A 25795-nucleotide genomic window follows, 5' to 3' on the forward strand; every position below is an offset into this window, starting at 1 on the left:
GGCATGGCTGGAGCCCATGCCTGGGTGTGTTCTCTGCATTTTGGGGCTTCCTCCTCTTGCCCTGAAATCCTGTAGCTGTGCATGTGCCTTGCAAAATCTGGCTGTCCCTGCAAGCTGACACAAAGTCACTTTTTAACTATTTTATTTTCTTTTGTCACTCTTCATTAGCTGATTTTCTTCCTATATCCTTGCAGCCAGCTGCCTTTAATGCTGACTAGAAATGGTCTATCATCTCAAAATTGCCTGGACCTTCACTATGATTATTCTTCTTTTCAGACACTGTGATTTAGGGAGTTATGTAGACTGGGAGCCTGGTTCTGGCACTGACATTGTCAGTTTTGAAAAGTCTGCATGGTCTTAAGAAGCCCATCCTAAGATAATGCTGATTAACCAAAAAAAAAAAACCCAAACAACCAAAGCAAAATGTGAATAATATCTAAATTAAACTTTGCAAAAACGACATTCACTGAGCCATTTGAATTCTGTGCAGCCACAGCAGGCTTGGATACATTTTCCAGCCATAAACCAAACAGGTTGTCAACTTGAGAGGTACTTGGTTATTGCTGATAAAAGACGTGGCCAGTAAAAGGTAGGAAGATACAGTGGGAATAAATAACAGAGTCTATAAACACTCAGGATTTGTTGTATGTCTTTGTAATGCAGTGTTTCAGCAGACAAGTGCACTGAAATTTCAACTTATCAGATTAAAACAAAAAAGAAAAAGGTAAATAAATTCAGCTTGGGGTGGGAGAGATAGTGGTGTGCAGGGTAATAATTCTGCACAGCACTGTGGGTGTGTGTGAGCTGAGAACAGCCCTGAGCTGCCAGGGCTGGGGCTGGCCAGGACCTGAGTCTGGGACCCCCTGCTGCAGTCAGTGGCCAGGGGTCTCTGCATCCTTCTGAGAGAAATCAGAGAATTGAATCAGAGAAATCAGGAATTGAATAAGTTTTAGGGTGAGTTCTGATGTTTTTAGCAAGTGAAAAATCTCAAATGCCACAGTAGCAGTGAGTGTTCTAATGCAGGTTGAAACGTTCTGATACCTTCAGTGGAGGCTCCAAGCCCACAGTTGTATACTGGATTTAGACACACTAGAACTACAGTAAGAATATTGACATTTGTGGGATAGAGGATAGAGTGTATGTGTGGTCTATATGTAACCTGGTGAGCTGAGAAACTGGAATTCTAACAGGTTAAGGAGTGGTGGTCTGAGTTTGCATCTTAGCTTGTTGGAAAAATCCTATATAACAGTGTGGATTGGGCAGAGTTGGTGTTTTTATCCATTCAGCTTTTAGCCATTGTTGCTTTCAGCCATTCTGGCTTTTAGCCATTTGCTTATTGCTGCTGCTTTTGCTATTGCCTGTTGAGACTGATGTGCTTTGTAATAGGACGTGCTTGGTAATAAATAACCTTTTTTACTATTAGCTGCTCTGCTTAGTTAAGATTACCTGACAAGTAGGAGCCAAGAGCTCTGGAGTTTGGTGCCAGAAAGAACCCCACACCCCCAGAGCCCCCTGCCTCTGGGGACACCCCCTGGGGACATCCCCTGTCCCTGGGACACCCCCTGGGGACACCCCCTGTCCCTGGGACACCCCCTGTGGGACACCCCCTGCCCCTGGGACACCCCCTGTGGGACACCCCCTGTCCCTGGGACACCCCCTGTGGGACACCCCCTGTCCCTGGGACACCCCCTGTCCCTGGGACACCCCCTGGGGACACCCCCTGCCCCTGGGACACCCCTGGGACACCCCCTGGGGACACCCCCTGTCCCTGGGACACCCCTGCCCCTGGGACACCCCCTGGGGACACCCCCTGCCCCTGGGACACCCCTGGGACACCCCCTGGGGACACCCCCTGCCCCTGGGACACCCCTGGGGGACACCCCCTGTCCCTGGGACACCCCCTGTGGGACACCCCCTGCCCCTGGGACACCCCCTGGGGACACCCCCTGCCCCTGGGACACCCCTGGGGGACACCCCCTGCCCCTGGGACACCCCCTGGGGGATACCCCTGTCCCTGGGACACCCCCTGGGGACACCCCCTGGGGACACCCCCTGCCCCTGGGACACCCCTGGGGGACACCCCCTGTCCCTGAGACACCCCTGGGGGACACCCCCTGCCCCTGGGACACCCCTGGGGGATACCCCTGTCCCTGGGACAGCCCTGCCAGCACAGGGAGCAGGGCAGCAGCAGCTGCCTGGTCTGGAGGGGTGTTGGCACAGCCAGGGCTGTGATGGTGTCACTGGGGTGGGTGCAGCTCTGCTGGGGGAGCTGAGTGCCCCTGGCTTTTGGGAAGGCCAGCTCTCAGTTCTGTTATAATTAGCCCTGCTCCCCCCACACCTCCCCAGGCTCTGGCTGTCACCAGGCTCAGCACTGATGGTCATTAATTGTTTGGGCTGTGAGGATCCATGGGCGTGGAGGCTGCCACTGAATTATGGATTATGAATCCTCCCCTGCAGGTTTGGAGGGTGGTGCCAAGGAAATAGGAGCTGCCTGGACCATCTCTGCTGCCCTGCCTTGCACCCTGGGGTCCCAGCTTGCAGCAGAGCCAGGAGCTCCCCTGGCAGTGAAATGCAGGGCAAGGCACTCCAAATCAGTCCCCTGGGCTGGTGGATGGAATTCCAGGCTTCTGTCTTATCCCAGCCCTGGTGCTCCCATCCCCACTGTTGTACCGGGAACCCCAATTCTTGAGATTTTTTGATTGCTGACTTATGTAAGTGTCAGGTTGTGGGGGTTTGTGATGTGTGTTTGGTTCTTAAATGTCACCTTATGTGCAATAATTATGCTGCCTTAACTGAGGAGCAAACACTGCCCTGTGAGAGTGAAAGCCCTGGATTGATGTTGGTTTTTCAGTGCAGTGTCTGCCTTTTATTTCACTGTGGCATATCCAGCAGTATCTGACATGAATGCCAGAAGGAGAAGTCAGTGCACAGCTCCCCTTTTATATTTTTAACTGCTATTTACACACAAGGAGGATTTCACAGACCACTCTGTCTCAGCCTTGCAGAAAATACTCTCTCTGTAGTGGTTGTGTGTGCAGAGCTGCAGGAGAGCCATGAAGCCACACATCCATTTGGCCAGCAGAAAAGGATCTGCAGGCTCCTGCTTGGGGGACATGATGCCTTCCCTGTTTGTAGTGCAAACCTTTTGGGGTAGAACAGAAAGGGAGGAGAGGAGAAATGTTCAAAATGCTCTTCAGTGTTGATGGGAGAACAAGATTGTTGCATGAGGCATTGGGAATGACTGATGAAACACTTGGGCCTGACAATATATCCCACTTTTCTTTTTGTAACAGATGATCTAACTTCTGCTTTCTGACCTCTTTGGGTATTAGGATCCATCCATCTCACTAGTTCCTACCACTGCTGTTCTGAGTTTAGTCCTGGGTCAAAAAGTCTCAATAATCCTGGCAAGAGTGGAAGACAGGCAGGCAGAATTCACTCTCCCATTCCCCAAGCACAGCTTAGCCCTGTTTTTACAAGTGGTGCTGTTAAAAAGTGGGTTTGCTTTAAAAACATTCACTGAAGCCTCAGTTTAATTGCTGGTTACAGATGCTGCTTTTGATCCAAGCTAAACTTCTGAGCCAAGCTGAAGTTCTTACAGACAAGAGTTCGTGAAATTCTAAAGAGGAGGAAATCAGCATTAAAATAGCATTTGTAGAGAATCTTAAGCAAAATGTGCACTTTTCAGTGAAGGCCTTTGCATCATAAATTAGCAACATCTGTCCTCCTATTCTATATGTCATTTCCTCTCCAAATCCCCTCCAGAATCTGCCATTTTTCAGAAGTATTCTTGGATACATTGAACTGAGGTTGAAGATGCTTCATAAAATATGCATAAGCACTTGTCACTTGGATAATGCTCCTTGGTACTTGCCACTTTCTGTATTTTAACAAATTAACCCTTCAAACATGACTGATGCCCATGGGCCAGTGTCAGGATGAGCCTGTATTGGGCTCAGGAAATACTGTTGGAAATGGGGGTTCAGTTGGGAGAAGTGGCTGCTTTTTTGTTCAATGAATGGTGACTGGGGAGATCTGAGAAATTCAGAGTATGGTTTGCAGATAAGCTTTGAGATAGCTGGATTTTCCAGGAGGATAACCTGTTTTCTCCCCCTCTGCTGAGGCACTGCTGCTGTCCCAAAGGGCAGTGAACTCCCTTGGTTGTTTCAGGTGCAGATTGTGCTTGAGAAACAAGGAGGGAACACAAAGGATCCTCTTGTGGATGCCCCTGTCCCAAGGAGAGCTCAGCTCTACCTGAGAAATTCCTTCCAGCCTGTCCTTGTGGCCTCCCTGTGATGAAGACCTTGTGGTGTTCCCAGGCAATCTATTCCAGTGTTTCACTGTTCAGCAGATAATATTGAAGAATAAAGTCCAATCTTGGAAAGCTTCTAAGTGTGAATGAAAACATGTAAAAATCAATACTGTGCTTTACAAGGAGAAAATGGGTGTGTGATGACACAGGGAAGAGATAGCAGGCAGATTTAATGCCTGATCCAGGAGACCTTCCCCAAGCAGAAATTTCATTTTATTCCTAAATTCTTTTACTTCTGCTTTATGGATTTCATGGCCACTTGCTCCTGGTAGTGGTGCATGCTGAGGTTTGGGCAGTGCTGAGAACAATCTGGGATGGGCTGAGTGACCTTTGTGCTGCTTATTATGGAACCACCAGGCTGAGTGGGATGGAGCTGGCATCACCCAGAGCCTGCACATCCTCAGTCCCTGCAGAAATGGGATTTGTGTTCACTGAATCCTTGTGTTTCCTGGACCCTCAGGTGTGCCCAGGCTTTGCCTGCATATTTCCTGCAGGTGGAAGTGGCTCAGAGGTTTTTCTGCTTCCTTTGGCCATGCAGCACTAGGCAGATGTGACCAGGAATTACCTGGCAGGAGGGAGAAGCCAGCTCTGAGCTTTACTGAAAAAAAAACCAAACAGGCTTTGCTTTTTGGAAAACGTGCTGCAACTACTGTAAATCAGAGAAAAGCAGGCAGAAAACATGAAGTGTGTAATGAATGAGACACCAGCCACTGAAAGGTCAGCAGCTCCATGCACGGGGTAACGTGCATAAAAAATTAATGAGGCTCTCTAATTAGTTTGTTGTGGTGGAATTTTATTAACGAGACACAATCGATTTCTGGTTTATGCTAAAAACATAATGAAGTGCAGTGAAAGCTGCTCTTCTCAAACTCCTGCTTCCCATTGATAAATTGACAGGAGCTGGTGTGGGCTGTGCTGTGGGAGGCAGCACAATTCCCAGAGCTGGGAATTGCAGGGATCCCACCCTCACTGCCCCTTCCCACTGCTGCTCCCCTCTTCTAGGTGCTAATTTAGCTGGGTTATCTTGGATGAGTAATGAACTAATAGCTGCTAAAGCTGTTTATTGCAAAGGCACAGTCACAGACATTAAAGCCCACGCTAAGTTTTGGCACTGAGTCCCAAATAGAAGCAGAAGCTGCCCTTGTCCAGGTCCTGGGAAGGTGATGTTGGTGTGGCAGTTTTCATCTTCTTCTTGGGTGTTGATGATGATGGCAAGAGAGCAAAGCAAAGGTAGATGGCAGAAAGTGATGGCAAAAAGCAAAAGCAGCAGCTCTCCCCAGTGCATGCTCTGAGTTTTTTGTGCTTTTTTGAGTTTTTTGTGCTGAGGCACAAACTGGGCCCACCACTCCTCAACCTATTGGAATTCCAGTTTCTTAACACACCAGGTTATGCATAAACTATGCATATGATCTAGTTTGTTCTATTTGAAAAATGCAAGCAATATTCTTACAATAGCTCTGTCATGTCTAGGCTCTGTGTTCCTGAAGCTTCCACTGAAAACATCTCTATGTTTTTCAACCTTTACTAGAACATCCCTTGCTTTATTTTTCAATTTTCCTTTTTACTGATGTGGTTTTATCCATGGGTTGTGCAGGGGGGGAATTTCTCAAGCAGCATCCCCATGCTCATCCTGGGCCCTGGTGCTGCCAGCAGCCCCAGTTCCTGCAACTCAGCTCCCTGCTGGTGTGGGATATCTTTTATTCAGAAGGTGAAGCTTGGCTTATTTCCTCCTTGCTTAAGGAAAATTAACTTGTTTGGGTCTTTGTTGCTGGCTGGATACGCTGCAAACATTTTGATTAAACACTGAGGAAAGAATAAGATAAGGCTGTTGATTAGTTAGAATTGAACTTTTTTTTTCTACTCCTCACTTAGAAGGAAAAAAAAAAAAGACAATTTTGTTTTTATTGTGGTCTATGTAATTAAATGCATGAATAAACACATACAGCATTTCTGAAAACTAATACTCCTGAAAAAACCTCAAACATGTTCTGTTTAAAATATTATAATCTCTGGTGAATCCTGGTGTTATGGATGTTCAGGCAGGAGTGTTACAGGGAAACAGGGTGAGCTCTAAGGTGTAAATAAAGTGGTTGAGACAAAACCTGCTTGCATGTCAGGTGCTCAGGTCAACTTCTGCACTGCTCCTGGTACAGAGACAAACCCCCCAAAAATTCAGCAATGAGCCAAGAGGAAGAGGAGGCAGGGCCATCCTCCATTCCTGGCAGGTACCTCCAGTTTTTCTGCACATGTGCTGGGGAGATCCCTGGGGTGTGGACCTTGCTTTCCTGCATGGAAGTGATTTAAATTTGATGGTAAATGTGAGGAACACACATGATCTCTGCATGTGCAGCTCTGTACCCCAGTCAGATGTGGTTTTATACAAGCAGTGCTCTGATTTTCCTGAGAGAGGAGCACAGGGGAGCTTTGTGGAGCCTGTATGAACCCTTTCTACTGCACGTTTTTCTTCTCTGTAACTTCCTCAGAACCTGAGAATCCATTTGCTCACATTTGGGCAGCCTTGCTGGCTGCCCAGGTGCATTTTCCTTGCTGAGTTTGAAGAACACTTGTGCAGCATCCTTTGGAAAGCAGGTCACTGACAAGCCAAGTGCCACACTGTGACAGGTGGTCACTGCTGAGGTTAAACCCAAGTTTTGCTGTGGTCTTGCATTAGCAACTTTGATTGACAAGTTCCCCCTCCTGAGCTCATTCACTCTCCATCTTCATGTTTCTGTCTGCCCAGCCTGGCCCTGAGGGCCAGGAGGGTGACATCAAAAGGAAAGGCCATTTACACTTGGCTGCCTATAAATATTTGGCTCTAAATTTTTATCCATGGTAAGGTTCAAAGAGTGTGTTTAAAAGGGAAGAGCTAGGATTTTTTGCTTTTTATTAAGTCTTTAATTCTCTACTGATAGTTGGGTTTTTCCAAGCTTGCAGTAGGCTTGTATAAGAATCATTGAAAATTGTTGCTCATGGAAGGGACTTTTGTCAGATGGGGTCTGGGGATGGAATTTTCCATGTCAGGCAACAAAGGATATTGGTCTGAACCCCACTGCACAGAGCAGTGTTTTCTTGTGTCAGTTCTTACACATTTTCTGTATGAGCAGAAGAACACTCCTTGAAGATTGGCCAGGAATAGATCTGGAATGGGCTGCCTTTGGGAGGCAGTGCTTCCTGTTGATTAATTTAACATCCCACCTTGGTGATCCAAATGTACTTGTTGTGTATGAGAGGATGGGTGAGTAAAGATGGCAAAATAAGATTTTTTGCCAGCAATTGACTTAGCAGTGTGAGATGCATCCAGGGCTGCTGTTCCATATCCCTGCATGCAGAGGCAGCAATGCCTGTGGCCCAATCCTTGTTCCCATCCTCTCCCAACAGGAGAACTCCTCACCTGGGCTGGGATGGGGTGATGGGACAATGTGGGTGCTGAGGGAGCCTGAGTGTCCTCAGTGCAGAAATGGGGCTGCTGTGGGTGTCCCTGCCTGGTGTGTTTTGGGGTCTTTTCTTGTGTCCCAAGTTGGGTCTCATCTCTTTGCCCCTGGCTGACAGAGCAGTGCTGCTGTTCCTGAGGCTGAGTGCAGCTTTGTCCCTGTGTCCTGATGGGACAAGGTGCCCTCTCCTCTTGTCCTGTGCCTGATTTCTCACCTGTGCTTGTTCCTCAAGGAGGAAGGAGGGGACACACTCAGTTTCCTTGCCATGAGACCCAAATCCAGCAGGACAAGGGTGGTGAGGTTGGCAGGGGACAGTCTCCAGCTAACTGTCATGACATTCCTTATCAGTCAGATGTTGACTTTTATGCTCAGGCAGATGTTGAGGCCAGCAGATAAATATGCTGCCTGCGAAGATATCTAAATAAATTTTCCAGATCAAGGCACTGTGCAGAAGAGCCAAGGATAATTGATCTCAGAGAAGCAGCTGTTGTCCCCATGCAGAGGTAGAGGGGAGGTGAGCAGGGTCCCAGGTAAACTGGCACCAAAAGTGCAGCTGCTGGGGGAGAACACTGTGCTGGAGGGACCTTGGAGGCAGGAAAGCTTTTCTACCTGACCCTGCTGGGTTTAGGGCAAGACATCCTCGCCCCAGAGGAGAAAGGAAGGTTTCAAAGTGGCTTTTAGGTTTTTAGACCAGTCATTGATGGTTTTTAATGGAAATAGTGAGCTGTCAGTGTGTGTACAGTGAAGCTTCACTCCCCTCTGCCAGCTCCTCTTTGCTCATCCCCATCACTCCCTCCTGGGCTGTTGCCTCCTGCTTTTCCTTGGGAGTGTTTTTCCTGCCTGCTGCTGTCTCCTTTCTCCCTGTGCTGATTCACAAGGCCAAGCCAGTCAGCCTTGAGGAGAGTGTGAGCTCAGGCTGCCTGTTCTGGCAGGTTCCCCTGTGAGGAGCATCCTGCAGCAGCAGCAGGGCACAGCATCACCCCTGGCTGTCCCAAAGGAGGGGTCCCTTGGCATCCAAGCCAATCCCACCTCAATCAGAAGTGGGAAACTCCTGCATTTCCTGTGCTCCCAGTGAGAGCTGCAGGTCCCTTTTGAGAACAAGCAACTCTTTCAATGTGTGCAGAAGCGTTGCATTGGATTTGTCTTTTTAATTGGATTTGTCTTTAGGGCTGGCATTTGAGATTTCTGATCTTGTTGCTGTGTGTTTGTCAGCAGAAATAAATATAGATGGGACTTGGATGGGACCACTGAGCCTGGGGGTGTCTGGTGTTGTGGATCCCAGCTCCCTGTGTCACTTGTTAATTCTGAGAACAAGCTGGAGCAAAGTCCTAGGATAATATTTCTCTGCTTCCCTTTAAAGATTCAACATGTGTGTAGATTCCTGGCTGTGGCTTCTGATAGATATTTGAAATGCTGATGTTCCAAATGAGTTCTTCCATCCTGCAGGTGGAAGTTTTACCTCATAAATTCATTAATTGTCAGATCATGATCAAAATCATGACTTTTTACATTTTTCCCCCCGCTGTTTATTTAACACCTGCTGTAGATTTGCACTTCTGATCCATTCTGGGTGTTGTCTGTTTTTTAAATTCACATACCACAATGCAGCTCCTATCCCAGCTCTGAAGGAAAATATGGGACCAATTTTAATGCCAATGTACAATTGTACTGACATGTCCCAAAGCCTGGGGAAACCTGTCCATTAAAAAATAATGGAGTAGGAAGTCCTGGCATAGAGTAAAGCCTTGAGTGAAATTCCACAGCTTCATGGACTGTTAATTCTTTATTAGGTTTTCCTAAGACTGAGATAAAAGGCATTTTATCTTTTTTAAGGTTTGCATTAACATGTCATTGAGTTTTATAGATACATTGATCTTCATTTGGCTAATCGAGAAAGGGTAATAGAAATGTGTGTTAAATGCCAGAGCAAAGATAACTCTGTAACACTTCAAATTTCTGTGTTATTTTTTATTTAAGTTTTCTTCAGATACAGAACTGTGGTCACTGTCAAGTTGTGAAACTCTTCTCACTGTATATTTTTATTGGCTATCCTGTCTAATTTTCTTTTTTTTTTTTTCCCTTTTTTTTAGCTGCCTTTGCTTTCAAGTTAATTTGGCAGTGAAGTTGATGTGTCTTCACTAAAAACTAACAGAGAGACTTGACAAGATTTTAAAAAATACTGTTGTGTCTGATGGATTCTTGCCTCTCTTGGCTATCTGAGATTCTTCTTTTTACACTGTGTTCCAGTCTGAGATGGAGCAGTGAAGTGTGTCCTTGGATTCAGAGACAAAAGCTGAATCTGACTGATGCCAATATTTTATTTTATGGTTTTTTTTTTTTCTGCTGCTGCCCACAAACAAAGATTAAGATCTGCAGTTTTCCAGAAAAGTGTCCCAGGCCATGGGCATGGCTGGGACAAGGGAGGTGGCACATGGAGCACTGGGAGGACAATTCTTGATCCCCTTCAGTGAGATCTGGGCTTGGTGGAAGTTGGAGGGGCTCTGGAATGCAGGCAGAGCTTCCTCTCTGCTCCTTTTTTGGGTCAGCAGCCCTTGGAAATTGTCTTGGCTGCATCTTCTCCCAAGGGTTTCATTGTGCCTGTCTCCAGAGAAGCAAATGCCTCACACCAGCCTCACTGTGTGCATTTAATAAGGAAGTCTCTGTGGATAAAACTTTATTAACTGCCGTCATTATTAATGAAGATTGTGCAGTGGTCGGTGTATCAGCTCTGTGTGTGAAGACACATGAGAGGGAAACAAAATGAAAAATTATTTTTGCCTTTTCTGTGTTGAAACTGTACATCTTCCATCAGTTCTGCATGTGCAGAAGGGAGGGCCAGGGGGAAGAATTGGGTTTTTGTGGTTGTCTGCAGCTGGAGAGAGCCCAGCCCTGTCTTGGGTGCTTGTTCCCAGCCTTGTCACATCTCAAGGCACCTTGACAAATAAGGAGTGAGTGGAGCTCTGAGTCCAGTCCCCTGAGCAGCACTGATCACCTTCCCTTGTCAGCTCTCAGGGGGAAATCTTCCTCTGCTGCTGCAAGGATTCCCTGACAGGGAATGGGCACAGGTTGGGTGGTTTCAGACATGCTCCCCTCCATGTCCAGGTTTATTCCATCCTTTCCTTGCCCAGCCAAAGCTCCAGAGCAGCTCATCACATCTCATCCTCAGCTCCCAGTCCTGCAGCCTCCAGCAAATGCTTATTTTAGCACCAGCTGGCTCTGATCCCTTTGAACTCTCTGATATGAGATTAAATGTTAATTTATTACATATCATTATAGGATTATATGTTATCTCTTGGATAATGGAATCCAAATGTTAGAATAGCATGTTTGAGATTTAGTGCTTGTACACATTTCCCTCCACTCAGGAAACAAGAATTGCTAAAGGCAGAAGACTGAACAGAGGTGAATTAATCTGTCTGATCACAGCTAGCTGAGAGCTCAGGCTCTGGAAGAGTAAAACCAGAGGTTTATAATCTTTTTGCAGAGTTCAGAAGCAGAGGAGGAGTTGACTGAATTTTCTAAAAAATAAATAAGTATGAAGAAATTGTTATCTGCTTCGGCTGTTCCATGGGCAAAATCCCATGGATAAATTATGCAGTGAGAATTATGTGTTTGGCTCTAGATAGAAATGCCAGACAAAGCAGAGTGCTGAAGTGACCTGGATGCTGAATTTGTGCAGAATTTCATTCTCCAGGCTGTGGGTAGGTGAACAGCACTGGATGTAATAAGATCTGACTTGAAGTTGAATTGGCTGAGGCTGGAGCTGCAGTTGTGTTGTTTGCACACTGAGGTTTAGAGGTGATGCCACGAAGCAGAAGGTGAACACAGCTCTTGTGCTGTCCCTGTCACTGCCCATGATGGCATTTTCAAATGGGCAGATGCTGATGCTGAGCTCTGAGGAGCTGCATTCTCTGCACACCCAGATGCTCTGCCCAGGCATGTTGGGCTGTGATAGTGATGTCCTGTGACTCTTATTCAATTTTATAATTCCCCTGTCACTGAGAAAAGAATTAGACCCAGCTTTTTGCCTTCTCAGGCAATCTCAAATCTGGTCTAATTTACTCCTCTTGACTCTTGGAGAGTTTGAAAATGCTGTCAGCTAATGCTCATTATCTTTTATTGCATTAATACATTGACATGAGTGAACCACACAGCAAGTATGACCTCATCCAGATTTGGGTTTTGCTCAAGAGTTTTTATTCTTTGCCTGTAAGTTAATAATTGTCTGTGAGCAAGGTAACTGTACTTGGTGCCTCACAGCATGAAAGTCACAATAAGGTTTCATTCTCTTTACACAAATATTTTCACAAGATCTCCTTGAACTGCCTCCTCCAGAGCTATTGGGAATTTTCATTGTGCTCAAAAAATCAAACTCTAAATTGTGAATTGGCAACAGAGAGAGAAACAAACACCCAAGAAGTCCTGAGTGAGGCTCCTTGTGCTTGCCCCAGAGGAGCCCCTCTCCACGTGTGAATGACAAGCTGCAGCCTTTGATTGCTGCAGAAGAGAAAAGTGCTGCTGGGGGAGGCTTATTTTGTCCTCCCTGACAGCATCTGCCATGAACTTGTAAAATATGTCAAATGTGTATTCATAAAGTAAAATAATGCATTCAAGCATGAGAAATGATGCTTTGTTGTGGTTCTGGGATGTGCTTGAGCAGGGCTGTTTCAAGAAGCAGGGGAGCAGGTCAGCAATCACACTTGGAATGCAAAGCCTCTCTCACTCTGTAACAAATTAATGGAGTTGCTTGAGGCTGTTGTCATTCCAAAAATAAAATGTTGAATTAAGTAAAGAAATCGGAGACAAAACAGAAACTTTTGTTCTGGGTATTTTGGGCAGGGGAAAAGAAGCAGGCTGTCATTGGAAAGGAAGGATCTGTTTCATGTGCTGTTCCTTGAGAGGCAGACAAGAATTGATAACTCAGTGATGTCTGAACTGCAGAATTAGACCTGTGTGGCTGCTCCTGGGGGAGTCAGAGCACATATTGCTCTGGGTATTGCTTTGAGTGGTATTGGTTGCTGCTGAGAGCAATGCTAAATGCAGGTTGAAGCCTGGGTTCAGAGAAAAAAGACCCAGACATCACTGAACTAATAGTGGGGAATCTGTAAAGCCATGGAGCTTTTTTTTGAAGCACTAAAAGGCTGCATGACCTCACAGGTCCCTGTCCTGGAACTTTGTAGTTTGTGCTTCAATTTCCCAGTGGGAAAACTCCCTGGTGTAGGGAGGCTGCACACTCTGTGTGTGTGTGTTTGTAGGATGGAGACACAAATCTTGCTGGAGGCAAGTCCTGCACCTCTGGAGTTCAGAAGTGAGAGCTGCCCTCTTTCCCCAGACCTGGACAGTGGTTTCACCAGGAATTTACAGTGCCCCACACCAGCGTGGGCAGTCAGGGTGTGAGTGATCCAGCAGGAAGGGGAGAATTGCTGCTGGAGCTCAGGCTGTGAGCTCAGAGCTGGGGGATTTTGCTGTGGGTGTCTCTGCTCTGTTTTCTCCTGGTCCCCAGCAGGGCCATGTGTGGCACAGCCTCCCCCAGGCACAGTGGGATATGGATGTGTGCTGCTGAGACACAGGATTTGCTCTGCATTCAAGACATATCTGTGTTCTTAAGAACTTTACAGGGGGTTTATTGTAAGCTGCTTTTGTGCTTTCATGCAGCTCTTTGGGCCCATCAGTTCAGAGCTTTTTGCCTCCAGGAGCTTTGAGTCAATAGGAGGGACAATCCAGTGAAAGCCCATTGTTCTGGAGAAAGGCTTTGAGCCAACCTGCCTGCTTTCTGACAGTGCCTCTGGAGAAGCAGCATTTTAATATCCTGTAATTTTCAGCTCAGGCAAGGAACTTTCCAATGTCTCCAAAAAGAGATGCTTACATGGGGAGATTCAGAAGTGCCCTAAAATGATGTACCTGTGTAGCAGGTGGATGCAGGAATGTAGGAAGTCTGTAGGATGTAGAAGTTCCAGTTCCTTTCCTTCATTTTGGGTTTAGGTGCATTATTCAAGGCCACTGATTACAGTCACAAGCTGGGGTTTGTAAAGAGAAGCCAAAAAAAAAACCAAAAAATTTTTGTCCTCCAGAGGTTGAGGGGGAAGGATCATCCCAAACCAGGGGAGAAATTATTGCTTAGAAGAAAAATGGAAAATTGCTGAAGCAGATTTAGGGAAGGATCCCTTTGAAATGACATTTGCTCCTTAAAATGGGAATGCAAGAAATGCATTCAGCACTGTGTTTCCTTGCATTGTTTTAATGCTGAACTCAATCTGGAAATAACAGCAACCCACCTTAGTGATTTGGGGGGCAAAACAGGCTTCCTGAAAATCTGGGGAGAGGAGTTGAGAGGGATTTTGTGGTTCCTGAAGGCAGCTGTGCCATGGTGGGATGCAGTTTTTACCAGTGTCCCTTGATCCCTGCCCATCCTTTTGGGGTGCCATTTCCCCCAGTCCTTTCCTGCTGTGCCAGAGAGGAACTTTGTGAGAAATGGGGACACACTTTGCTGTCCAACCTTAGCTGCTGAGATCAATATCTGCAGCCAGAGAGTGATTTTAATAAAAGGACTCTCTCTGAGCTTTCCTATCTCCATGACAGATAGAGCCCAGCTAACATAAATCCTGCCCTTTCTCCTGTCACTCTCTTGGCTTTGTGTGACATGTAGGTGTTTTGACACAGAATACAAATATTTCACAGTTGGCTAATGGTTTAGAGCATATATTTAAAAGATTTACTTTTGCAATCACCTGGTGTCTTTAGTGGATGTGTTTGCCTTGTAAAGCCTCTCTGTTATTTGGAGAATATATCCACACACTCCCATACATGTATTCATTTTCTGTTGTTTATGAAATATCTCTGAGGGAAAATGAGTTTTGCTTCAGATAATGGTTGGGAGCCCTTTCCTAACCTTCCTTTTAGCAATGAGAACCTCCAGTGGCCGTGACAAACCTTATTTATCAGGTGCCAGAAGGGATGCCCAGGGGTGGTCAGTGCTGGCAGCTGCATTAGCAGTTGTTTCTCCTCTCCAGGTAACCAGAACAAAACCCCTCCATGGTTAATCATGTGGTTTTTAAACTTTAGTTTAACTTGCGCTAGTAGCTCTTTCCTTCAGTTCTTTCAACTGATGAATTTGTGACCTTTAGCAGCTACACTAGTGCCTCCAATTGTAAGTGGCAGGACAATTTCCCTGTTGCTGTTGTGTAAGAGATGCAGAGAAACTTGCCAAGAGCAGCCTGTGACTTTTAACCACTGTATTAACAGCCCTGATCGAAACTAAAAGGCAGGGTAGGCCAGTGACCAACCCAGCAGGGCAACTGAGCAACTGCAACAGCACAATCAATGGGAAAACTCAAAAATGGGAGAATTTCCTTTCCTCAGCACCCTCCCTGCCCTGAGGTGTGGGCAGCCAAAGCAGCTGAAGTGTTATGGGGAAAAACTCTGTTCTACACCTGAGGGAATGGGAAAAATCTCTGTTCTACACCTTGGGCAATGGGGAAAAACTCTGTTCTACACCTGGGGGAATGGGGAAAAACTGTGTTCTACACCTGGGGGAATGGGGGAAAATTTTGTTCTACACCTGGGAGAATGGGCTTGGAGGGATTTCTGAGGAGGTGGCACAGGAGCTTTGCTGGTTAAGATAAATACATTTTGATGAACAAGCTGGACCTCCTCCTTGCCAGTAATAACATTGTTAACAATCATCCCCGACAGCACAAATAATGAGCTGGTGGTTTAACAAGGCAGTTCCTCAGCCCTTTATAAGTAGAGCCTTGTTTCCTTCAAAAGGATAAATCTCTGATCTGCTGGGTACAGCACTGCTCTGAGGGTTTTTATTTTCCACTAAGTAAAAAGTCAGGATAAACTTTGCACATTTGTCTGATGCATTTACTTCACCCTATTTTGTTTGCTGGAATGTCCTTGTTTAATGTTGTGGCATCTTGAAAGAAAGGAAAAGGAAGGAAAGAGCAAGATGCAGCAATCACAAATGGTGCTTCCCCTAAATGTGCTCTCAGCAGCCTGGGCAGAGCTCCTGCCATTGCCCAACCCTGATTTAGGGAGAAATATTCCCTCTGGAGTCCAACACTTCCAAGTTTTCCTTGCCAGGCTAATGGCAATTTTGAGCCTTTTTGTTTTTCTCCAGTCGTCCAAACTTTTGCTGATAGAGAGCCCTGAATTAATCTTCAGCCTTTTGGGTATTGGATTACACTCTGTCCCAGTCCTTTCTGTGGCAGCAGTGCTGGAACTGGCATGGGATGCTAATCCTTCTGTACCTATTCACTCAGTCGTAGAGGAAAATGCATGAAAGCAAATTGCTAGTCCAAGCTAAATTTAGATTTATTCAGTTGGAGTTAATTATAATCTTTATTTAGTCCCAAGCGATGCCTTCTTATCATACACTTATTATAGCTGAGAAAATTAATTTTTATTCTACCATAAAGGTGAATGTAATAATCTGGGTTCAGGGAAGGGATTACTTTAATAAGATTTATAGGCAGCCTTTCAGACAGCACGGTTTTATTACTATCTGTAGGTGGCCTTGCTGCACATATGTCTTTCAGTATGGGTGACTGTGCAAAATGCAGGCAAGCTAAAAACTCTAGAAAGCACCAGATCAGAAACTTCACCACCCAACTTAATCTGCTGGCAGTGGTGAGCAGGCAAAGCACTTGCCTTGCTTTGGAACACAATCACACAATTTATGGCTGAATGTGTGGCCTGATCAGGGATTTCATTCATATGCATGGTTTAATTTTGCACTTAAAAATGTATTTTAGTAGACAAAAGATTTATGAGGCCAGAGATGTTGCTTTAAAGCTTTTTTTGGAAGCAGTGTGCTGGGTAAACATAGGCACGTGGCTTCTCTGTTACTCCAGCCCATAAAAGCAGGTGCCTTAGTTATGTTTCCCAACATAGTTATGTTTCCCTTGTAGAATGGAGAAGCAGAAGAGAGCTTTATTTAAAGAAACACTGCACTTATATAGGGTAGTTTGTGCAAAACAGAATAAAAAGACTCATTGGTCCAAGAAGGCAACACCTCTTTGAAATCATGCTTTATGCAAAACAGCACCAGACACTCTCATGGCTCTCACACACCCTGCAGGTGCAAAATCATTGTTGTAATTTCTTGTCCTTGTCCAGTCTGAGAAACCCAAGGCTTCCAGGCTGCTTTTCCCTGGTTCCCAGCAGTATCCAATGTGGCAGGACTGCTCTGCCCACGGAGCTGCCACACTCAGCTCTGCACTGGTCACCCCCAGTGCTCCTGCCAGGCTGATCTCACCTGCAGGAATCCTGCCCAGGAGAGGGGGAATCAGTTCTGGGCATCCCCTGATTTGCTGAAGGGAAGCTGGAGCAGGGCTGGGCTTTGACCCCTTCTGGAAAAAAATGAGCCAGCTCAGGCAGAGAGTGGCCAGAACGTGCAGCTGCAGAGGAGTCTGGGCAGCTCAAGTTTGACTCAGGAATTTGGAGATAATGATATGAGACACTATCCCAAGACAACAAAAGTTAATTAACCTCTCTTCAGTTTTAGATATTTGGAGTAAGTTGATTTTTTTTCTTTTAATTGCATCTTTTTTCTTGTCTTTCCAAACAAGCTGCTGGTCCAGCAATGTTTTGCAAAGCAAATCTCTGTCTCCACAAATGTGTAATCAAGATTGAATGTAAGGACTGTGAATTGGTTGCAAGTCCTACATCAAGTTTTATCCTTACATCAAATTAGGATAAGAAGAAGAGAGAATGAGAAAAGCTTGAAGGGATTTTATCATCTTTTCTCACACTATTATTTTTTATATCTTGACAGCTTCTTGGTCTGACTTTAATGTTAAAAATGTACTGGGAGCACTTTTTAACTCTTTCTTGCAGTATCATTTGTATTTTCAAATTCTTCTGTTACAGCTGAAAACACTGTTTGTCATTGTGGTTCTTTTTCTGTGCCAGGGAGGTTCTCTGGGTAACAAAGTCAAGCAGTAAAGGAGAAAGGCTTGTTTGTGAATGGAAGGTGATGGAATTTTTCCTACTTTAGTCGGGTGATGGAATTTTACCCCTGGGGGGACTGTGAAGGGTTCTCCTCATTTTCCTTATGAATGTAAAACTGAGGAGATGAGTCACAGGATGGGTTCTGAATGGAGGAAGTAAACAGTGCCATTCTCCTTTCCTGGGGATTTCATCACACTCTCAGTGAGTCAGGGAGAGCACGAGGCTGGTGTTCATCCCAAACCCTCACACAGGCTTGGCCTGCTCATGGTGCTCAAATGGTGAATCAACTCCAAGTAGATTCCTGTATCCTCCTCCTCCTCCTGCCAGGCTCAGCAGCCAGAGTTTCCCCAGCTGTAGCCAGGCCAAATCACCCTGAACAGCATCCCTTGGCTGTGAGAGAGTGACCCACACAGCTGCTCCAGAATTCATTATCTTCTTATAATTTATGAGTTCCAGAATAGTTTTCCTTGTGTAGACACCCTATTCTGGGGCACAGTGTGTTTTTATTCAAGGCTAATGCCTGTAAATCCAGAACAAAAGAATTATTATGAATAGAGCCATTTTTATAGTGGAATAATGTACATGTGTAGTTTGATCTTTATGGTGTTTCAGTGAGGGCTGGTGGGAGGGGCTGGTGATTTTTCTCCTGTACAGACAAGCCATTGATTGCCTCTGTGAGTCATGGATAACATCATAGCACTTACTGGCACCACATTACTTCAAATTATTCCTCTTTTACAAAGAGGAGTGTCTGTATGAGCTCGCTCTACAGTTCTGATGATGCTGCAGGAAAGATGAATTTTAACATTTTCCCAGTTTTTCCACAGGTGCAGGATTTGCTTCTTGTTTGTTTTCAGAGAAAAAGGATATTGAAAGAGTTGCAATTTTAAACAGTTGCTGTTCCTTGCACCTCCAGCTTCAGAATTACTGATGGCTTATGGAAGACTTGGCTCCTGTTTAAGTAGTTTGCTAAAGCAGAGAGAAGATTTAGATGTGAAATTTGGATTTATGTTCCATCAGGAGCTATTTTCCTTTTTAGCTACAAAATGATGATTTTAAAAGACTTTCTTCTTACTACAACTTGAAGTAGATGCATTGTTTTCAACCATCACAACTATCTTGCAGCAGGATACTTTTATTGTTTCTTATTAAAAAGTATGAAATCTAAGAAATGTAGCTTTGATGAAATCTGGAGTTCCATGGATGGCAGATTTTGTTACAGTCTGACCTGCACCTGTGGCTTTGCATCTCTTTTAGCCCTGTGCCAATTTTTGTAGTGGAAATCCAGGATCAATTGAGATTAAAACCAAAAATGACGGATAATTTGATGGTTAGATAAAAAAATTATCAAGAGAACAGAAGAGAAGCTTCATTTGAGACCTAAGCTGGGCACATCAGAAATGTCACAATTTTTTTTCCATCTGTGCTCTGAGTTTGCAGGATGAGCTGGGCTATGAAGATATTGCCCCACACTGGAGGGAAGGATTTTAAGTGATGATGTTTTAAAAGCTGACCTGTTGCTCTAAGGGTCAGTAGCTGGTTAATCCAAATGTGTGTCTTAACAGGGGCAAAGCACCTGCAGAGAACCTGTTACAAGGTACAACTTTTTCCAAAATTCCAGCTAAATATCTCAATTCACATCCAACAGTGTGTTATTTCCACACATCTCCCCCAACACCCCCAGTGCCCAGCAGTCTGAGCAATTCTGTCTCACAAAGCACTGGGCTCTGGGGATGATTTTCCCCTCCATTTACTTTTTCTCAGCTCTTGCTCTCTTTTGGTACCTAATTAGAACTAACCCACGTTCTGGTCTAATGTTCTGCCCTCTTTGATCTTGCTGGATTGCTTATTAAAGGAGCAGGTGATTTTTTCATCGTGTTATTGCACAAACAACTCCAAATGTGTCTGGTTTCTGATTCTTGCTCTAAGGAGGTTGGTGCTGTGTGCTGATGTGCTGAATTTAAAAGCTGGGGTGTTGGCCTGCCATGGTGTGAAGTATTTCTTTTTAGATCTTCCTACAGCATCATAAAATACTGCTAAATTCAGATATCATATTTTGTTGCAGGCTGGTTCTAGGACAAAGCCCAGCCCTGTCTGCTGATGTTTATGGCTTCCCATAGAAGCCTTCAGGCAAAATTTGTATCTCATTTTGTTTGAGTTACAGTGGGATGGTATCCTAGTCCTCGTGCCAGTTCTGAGCAGAAGCACTGAAAAGTTACCACTGTAATGCAATGGAGGAAAGGGAAAAACATCCCTTTTAAATTTCCTGTACATCACTGCTTGAGAGAGATTAAATATCTCCATAAAATGTGTGTGGGAGTCCTGTAATGTAAACACAAATGCATTTAAGCCTTGTTTTGTTTCTGGTTTGCAACTATGTCAGTTTAAATCTCCTCTGCAACCTGCTGTGCCTTGGGAAAAGAAGATTTTAGCTCTTGCTCCAGAAATCAGAGGGTACTCTTGCTGCTCTGGCTCTTTGCTTATCTGCTTGGTTGCTTATCTGTGAAACTGCAAAGTTTTTATGATAAATGCATTTTCTCAGAAGTATTGCTTTCAAATGTAGTTCAGTTTATTTACAATTAATCCAGAAAGGGGCTTGTCTGCATCTGAATTTTTAGCAAAGAAAAAATACCCTTCCTTCCCTGTCTGCCTCAGCTTTCCCAGGATCAAAGTTCAATTTGTGCTCCTGAGTTGGGAAGTTGCACAGTGGCAGGACATGTCTGTAAATAAATCACAGAAATGGGGCTGCTAAAACATCCCTTGGTGACTTTTCTGCTGGGGAGGGGGAGCACCCACTGCCCATCATCCCCACGTGGATGAAAGATGTGGAGGGGAAGGACCAAGGTCACTTTTCCCAAATTTGGTTGTCCCATGTGTGATGCCACTGCCAGTTTCTCATCATCTGTGTTGATCATCATCACCTGCATTTCACTGTGGGCTGTGCTGGTGTGTTCCAGAGCTGGGCTGATGTTTATGGTGAGAGGGGACATCCAGGTGAGGCTGCATTTACATTTTCATGTGGAGCTGAGAGGAAACCCTGACCTGTCCCCCACGTGCAGTGATGAGAGAGGAAATTGTTGGTGGGGTGTTTCCTGCTGAGAATTTTTTTAGCTGCTTCTGTATATTTTTGCTTGTTTACTCATTCCCACAAAGAATATTCCAGTGGCTGAAAAAAACTCCCTTGACACAAGTAAATACACAGCAAAAGTATTGTGGTGAAATGAGAGGCATTTAAACAAGTGTAGATAATATCAAACTACAGAAAAACAAACGACCAGAATTTCAACTGAGAACAAGAGTGGGCAAAGTCAAATGGATGGGATTTGCCCTAGAATCTGTCTTTGATAAATGTAGGCTTTAAAAACACACAACCTGAATAAAATAGCTTAAATATTAGAGCTTTTATCTCTGCTAAATTGTGGCTGCAAGTATCTGAGTCATCTGGCTTGAACAGGTGTAATTGTTTGTGTGTTGTGTATCTGCTCTGCCCAGCCCTGACAAACAGTGAAATCACCACTCAGCTCCAGACACCACCAGAGCTTTGACCTCAGGCTCTGTCACTGTGCCTTTGTTATCTCTGTGCATTATGGAACTGCTGCATTTGAATTCCTTGGGATTCTGTTTGTTTCCTCTGAAGCAGTCCCAGGAGCTCGGATTAATTTTTTTGTCCAAGTATGAATTGTCAGTTTGAAAGAGCCACTGTTTCTGGTGGAATCACAGCCCAGACTGAATATATCTCACTCTTAATTAGAGATCAGCCCAAACCAAAGATGTCTGTTTGATCCCTCCTTCCCTCTGGAATCTTTTCTTTCCTGGGAAAAATTGCTCAGCGCTGGCTGGAGGATTGACCATTGTGCTGTAGAGAAACTTCTGTGGTTTCCATTCTCCTCAGGAATTAAACCAAAAAATCCTTCTAAGTGTCTGAGAACCTTCTGTGTGTAAAGGATTTCTCCTTCTCTCAAGTTCACTCTTGCCTCTAAATCCATCCCACTGAGACCTCTATCAAACTCCATATATTTTAGAGTGAAAGGTTTTGGTTTCAAGAACATGAAGCTTTTATCAGGTTCTCACTAACTTCCAAGCTGATGTTGCTTTCCAACAAAGAAAATGTTCAGTTTTTACTGCTTAAACTTCTCTGTTTTACTGATACTAATATTCAATATGCCAGTTTCTTAGGCACATTGAAACATGGGTGAAGGGAAGCTGAAAATTTGATCTGATAATAAAAGAAAAAAGAAATAGACTGCCAGTAAAAAGTTTTGGAAGTTAGTTTGGGATCTGGCCAATCAATTTTCTCTTTGTGGTTCCCAGTACTTGATTAATGGCTTTCAAGCAGATAAAGAATTGGGAAGGTGGAAAGGGAGCTGATGCAATGTTTGCAGCCTGAGCTTGGAACAAAAGTGTTATTCCATGGTACCTGCATCAGATTGTTCTGTAACTGTGGTCAGCAGTATTGATCTCCTGTAACCCATTGCTTTTGTCTGAAACCCTCAGTTTTGTCAGAAACTCAGGGGTATGATAAGCAAACATTTGAGATTTTTTTTTTCTGTTTCCTTTTCTCTTTGGCCCACAGTGGTGGAGAGCCGAGGAGGGATCATGGACAGCATCCAGAGATTCTCCAACCTGCCAACATATCTCCCTGCCAGCCCTCACATCTCCAATGCTGATATTTTCTTCTTCCTCAAAGAAGCCAACCAGGATATCATGAGGAACTCCAGTTTGCAGTCTAGGGTGGATTCATTCTTTATATACAAAGCCAACCAGCCACCTGTCCTCAACGCCACGTACGGACCCTTTTCTGTTGAGCAACCCATTCCCTTGGACCTCATGCTGACTTCTGCTTCTTTTGGTTTCACAAATAAATTCACTTTTAATTGGAAATTAAAATCCCACATAATCAACAGCTCAATCTATTCCAACAAACCTAAAATCCAAACCTTGTTCTATATAGCAGGGAAGGACTGGGATGACTACGACTCGGAGGAGATGCTGCCTTGTGTGAAGATGTTTGCTTTCCTGGAGTCCAGAGAGGTGGTGGCCAGCTGTAGGTTGGCAGGCCACTTGGGATTATGTGTTGTGGAGTTGGAATTGTCTCCCAGCTGGTTCAGCTCCCCTCCACCCCTGGTTTCAGAGGAAACAGCCTCCCTGGAAGGGATTACTGTGGAGCTCTTCTATAAGATTTATACAGTGGATGGGGAGTGTTCTCCAGAGGATGCAAAATGGGAAAACAATATCCATGCAGGTGAAGAGGATGAACAGCAAGCTTTGTCACCTATGGAGAGGATTGGTAGCATTGTTGTTTACCCAAATCAAGACAAATTAAAGCAGTCTTCGCTGAGGGTGGATGAAAATCTCATTATTCACTTACCAGTCAGCCCGGTCAGAGAGGGTGACATTGTGACCTTCCATGTTTTCCTGGCTGACTACTCCCTAGCAGACCAGTTTGTATTAAGGTAAGAGAATTTTTTTAAGTGTTGTATGCAAAACAAATAGTGGCAAACCAATGCTGGGTGTAAATCTTTGGTTATATTTAGTGTTTTCATGAGAGAACTTCTGCATATCCTCTCCAATAGGGGAAATCTATGAATAGTCTTGAATTATCTGTGTAGATGACACTTTTGGGAACATGGGCATTGATTTTAAAGTATGAACTATAAATGTTTGTTTGATTATTTTTGTTTTAATTCTATTTGCTTCTAGTCATAATTTTACCTCTGTAAGTCAGCCAAGGTAACTGCTGCCATGTGCTTTGCTAAAGAGTTTCTAGGAGAGTTTTGTGTTTCTTTGGTGAAGTTTCCTCTGTTTTTATCAACTTTATCATCATCATCATCTTTCCAAAATGCACAGGCTATATCTTGCACAGGTCAAATGTGGTGAGAACTCTTTTGTTGCATTGTACAGAAGGGAGCTGAGAGATGAGAAAACGAGCTCAGCTTCTCTAGGGATCCTTTGGCAGAGCCAAGATTTGGGGCCAAACTTTGCAAGTTTTCTTCAGTTTTCCTATAAGATCAGCCGATCCTGCTTCTTCAAGCTTTTGACTGCTTGTTTCATGGCCCATTTTTGTTTTAAGTTTGGGCACTCTCTGTTGACCTTTCCTTGTGAATCTGCCTGTAATTGGAGAATTCAGAAAGAGAAACCACCCTGAGGGTTAGTGCTGCCTACTTGTTATGTCCTTAGCTGTCAGACTCTGCCTTCAGAGCTGAAATTCAGAGAGAAATGCGAGCCAAACTGGGGGAATAAAAGGGCCAAAAGGTAATTGGAAAGTGTCATCTGCTGTAAGGATGTGAAACTCCTGGGGAAGAAGGAGCTGCAGCCTGTGCAAGGAAACCTCAGAGCAGATTCGTGCCGTACTTCCAACTTTTTGATCAGAGAACGGGAGCAGAACGTGACAGAAGTGCTTTGGGAACAGATGTGGAGAAAACAGACAGCAAACCTTATGCAGCACTTTCAAACCATTCAGCATTTGTGATGTAGCACATGCATATTAATAAACTTACAGATTGCTGCTGCATGGGGACAAGTGGCTCGCAGCACAGCGCTGCTAACGAGGGGAGATGTGTGACAAACAGAACGGGCTTTAAGCAAACTTTCAAAGGCTTGGGTCAGGAAGGGTCTGCCTTTAAACACAACTTATTCGTGCTTTTCCGTGGATTTACAGTTTTTAATTTGTTAAATATGGATTTGGCCAGCATCCACCGTCACTGGCCTCACGGAGCAGCCGGGTTTCGGCAGGCGGGCATTGATCCTCGGTGCTATAGCTGAGAGATTATAGAATTTGCCTAAGGCTCTGCAAGGATTTAACATCAGCTCTTAATTCTCAAGGTTTTGTTCTCTTCCCCACACCACAGATAAAATTCCCAAGGTATTAGAGGCAACCTAAGAGGAGGATGTTTTCTTTCCGCTGGAATTTCTAAAATAGCATTTACCTCGTAACAAATGGTGCAAGGGTAGGTAGAGTTTTGATGTTTCTGCTGGCCAGGAAATAACCAAAAACTTCTTTCAGAGACGCTTTTGAAATGTTGTCTTTCAAAAACACACTAAGCAAGTGGCTAAGCTGGGTTTTCAGGGGAGAAGAAAATGAGGGAGCAGACAAATTCCAGATTGAGGAGCCCCAGGATGATCCACGGGAGCCTGGGCTCTGCTGAGAGCTCACCTGGCCCCACAGCCCGTGGGATCTGCCTGGCTCCAGCTGCCAGGTGTTCTCCCAACATGTGGAACGTCCATTTCAGTGGGATGGCAGTCAGGTTTCCATGGGGATTTCCTTCTCTGGAAAGTCTATGGAATCTGTTCATCTCCAGGAAATGTTTCTGTTACAATAAATCAGCATGTTTTACGTGCCCAGAAATATTTCCTTGGAAAATTCACTGTTGGCTCTCTGTAGTCTAGCCTGTCTGGGCTTTTATTTGGCTTTGCTTGCACTGTGCTTTTCATCAGAGAAACTGAAAGTATTTTTATTTACCCTTCAGTTGAATGCTGAAAGTGAGAGGCAGGATGCAATTGTGCTGTTGGTTCACCTGTCCTTCAGAATGGAAAGAGCACCTGCAAATGTTGCTATGATTATTTTGAATGATATATTTTGGGTCCACAGAGAGATTTTCCAGCTGAAGTTGACATGGAAGGGAGGGAATGCTGCTGAGGGAAATAAATACAAGCACTACAGTGCCTACATCTAATTTATGCAGTTTCCCTCACCAGCTTTCCCTGTTTTTCTGTTCAATGCTAATGTCTGTGAAAACCCAGAAGGTTCTTATATACATAGAATTTCTGTGTGTTATAGCCAGAGAAAAATACATTGAAGTGAATGTTTGCCTTGGGAAATATATTTTTGCTTAATATAACTGATAGTTTTTAATCATATCTGTTGTAAGTGTAGCAGGGTCGGGCTCATATGAGAGGATAGATCAAAACCAAGCCATTCTCAGCACAGCATTTGATGCCAGCCCTGAGCTCTGACAGGATGCAAAGGAGCAGATATGCTCAATTTTATTCACCTCTTTACTATTTCATGCTGTGTTGCATAGTATTTTATTTTATGCTGGATTTTTCCTAGCAGAACCGACTTCAATTCTCATGTGGGAGCTGATCCTTTTTTTTATTT

The 25795-nt window shown here is 44.6% G+C and overlaps 1 protein-coding gene across 1 annotated transcript in view; it reads left to right on the forward strand.

Moving 5' to 3' along the window:
- The window catches only part of TMEM132B (transmembrane protein 132B), a 199741-nt gene that overhangs the window by 36046 nt on the left and 137900 nt on the right, over positions 1-25795 (forward strand). Inside the window, 1 exon segment of the mRNA XM_079322103.1 lies at positions 22271-23150. Within this exon segment, the coding sequence (XP_079178229.1) occupies positions 22271-23150 (880 nt within the window).

Source organism: Erithacus rubecula (assembly GCF_903797595.1).
Source record: "Erithacus rubecula genome assembly, chromosome: 19".
NCBI lineage: Eukaryota > Metazoa > Chordata > Aves > Passeriformes > Muscicapidae > Erithacus > Erithacus rubecula.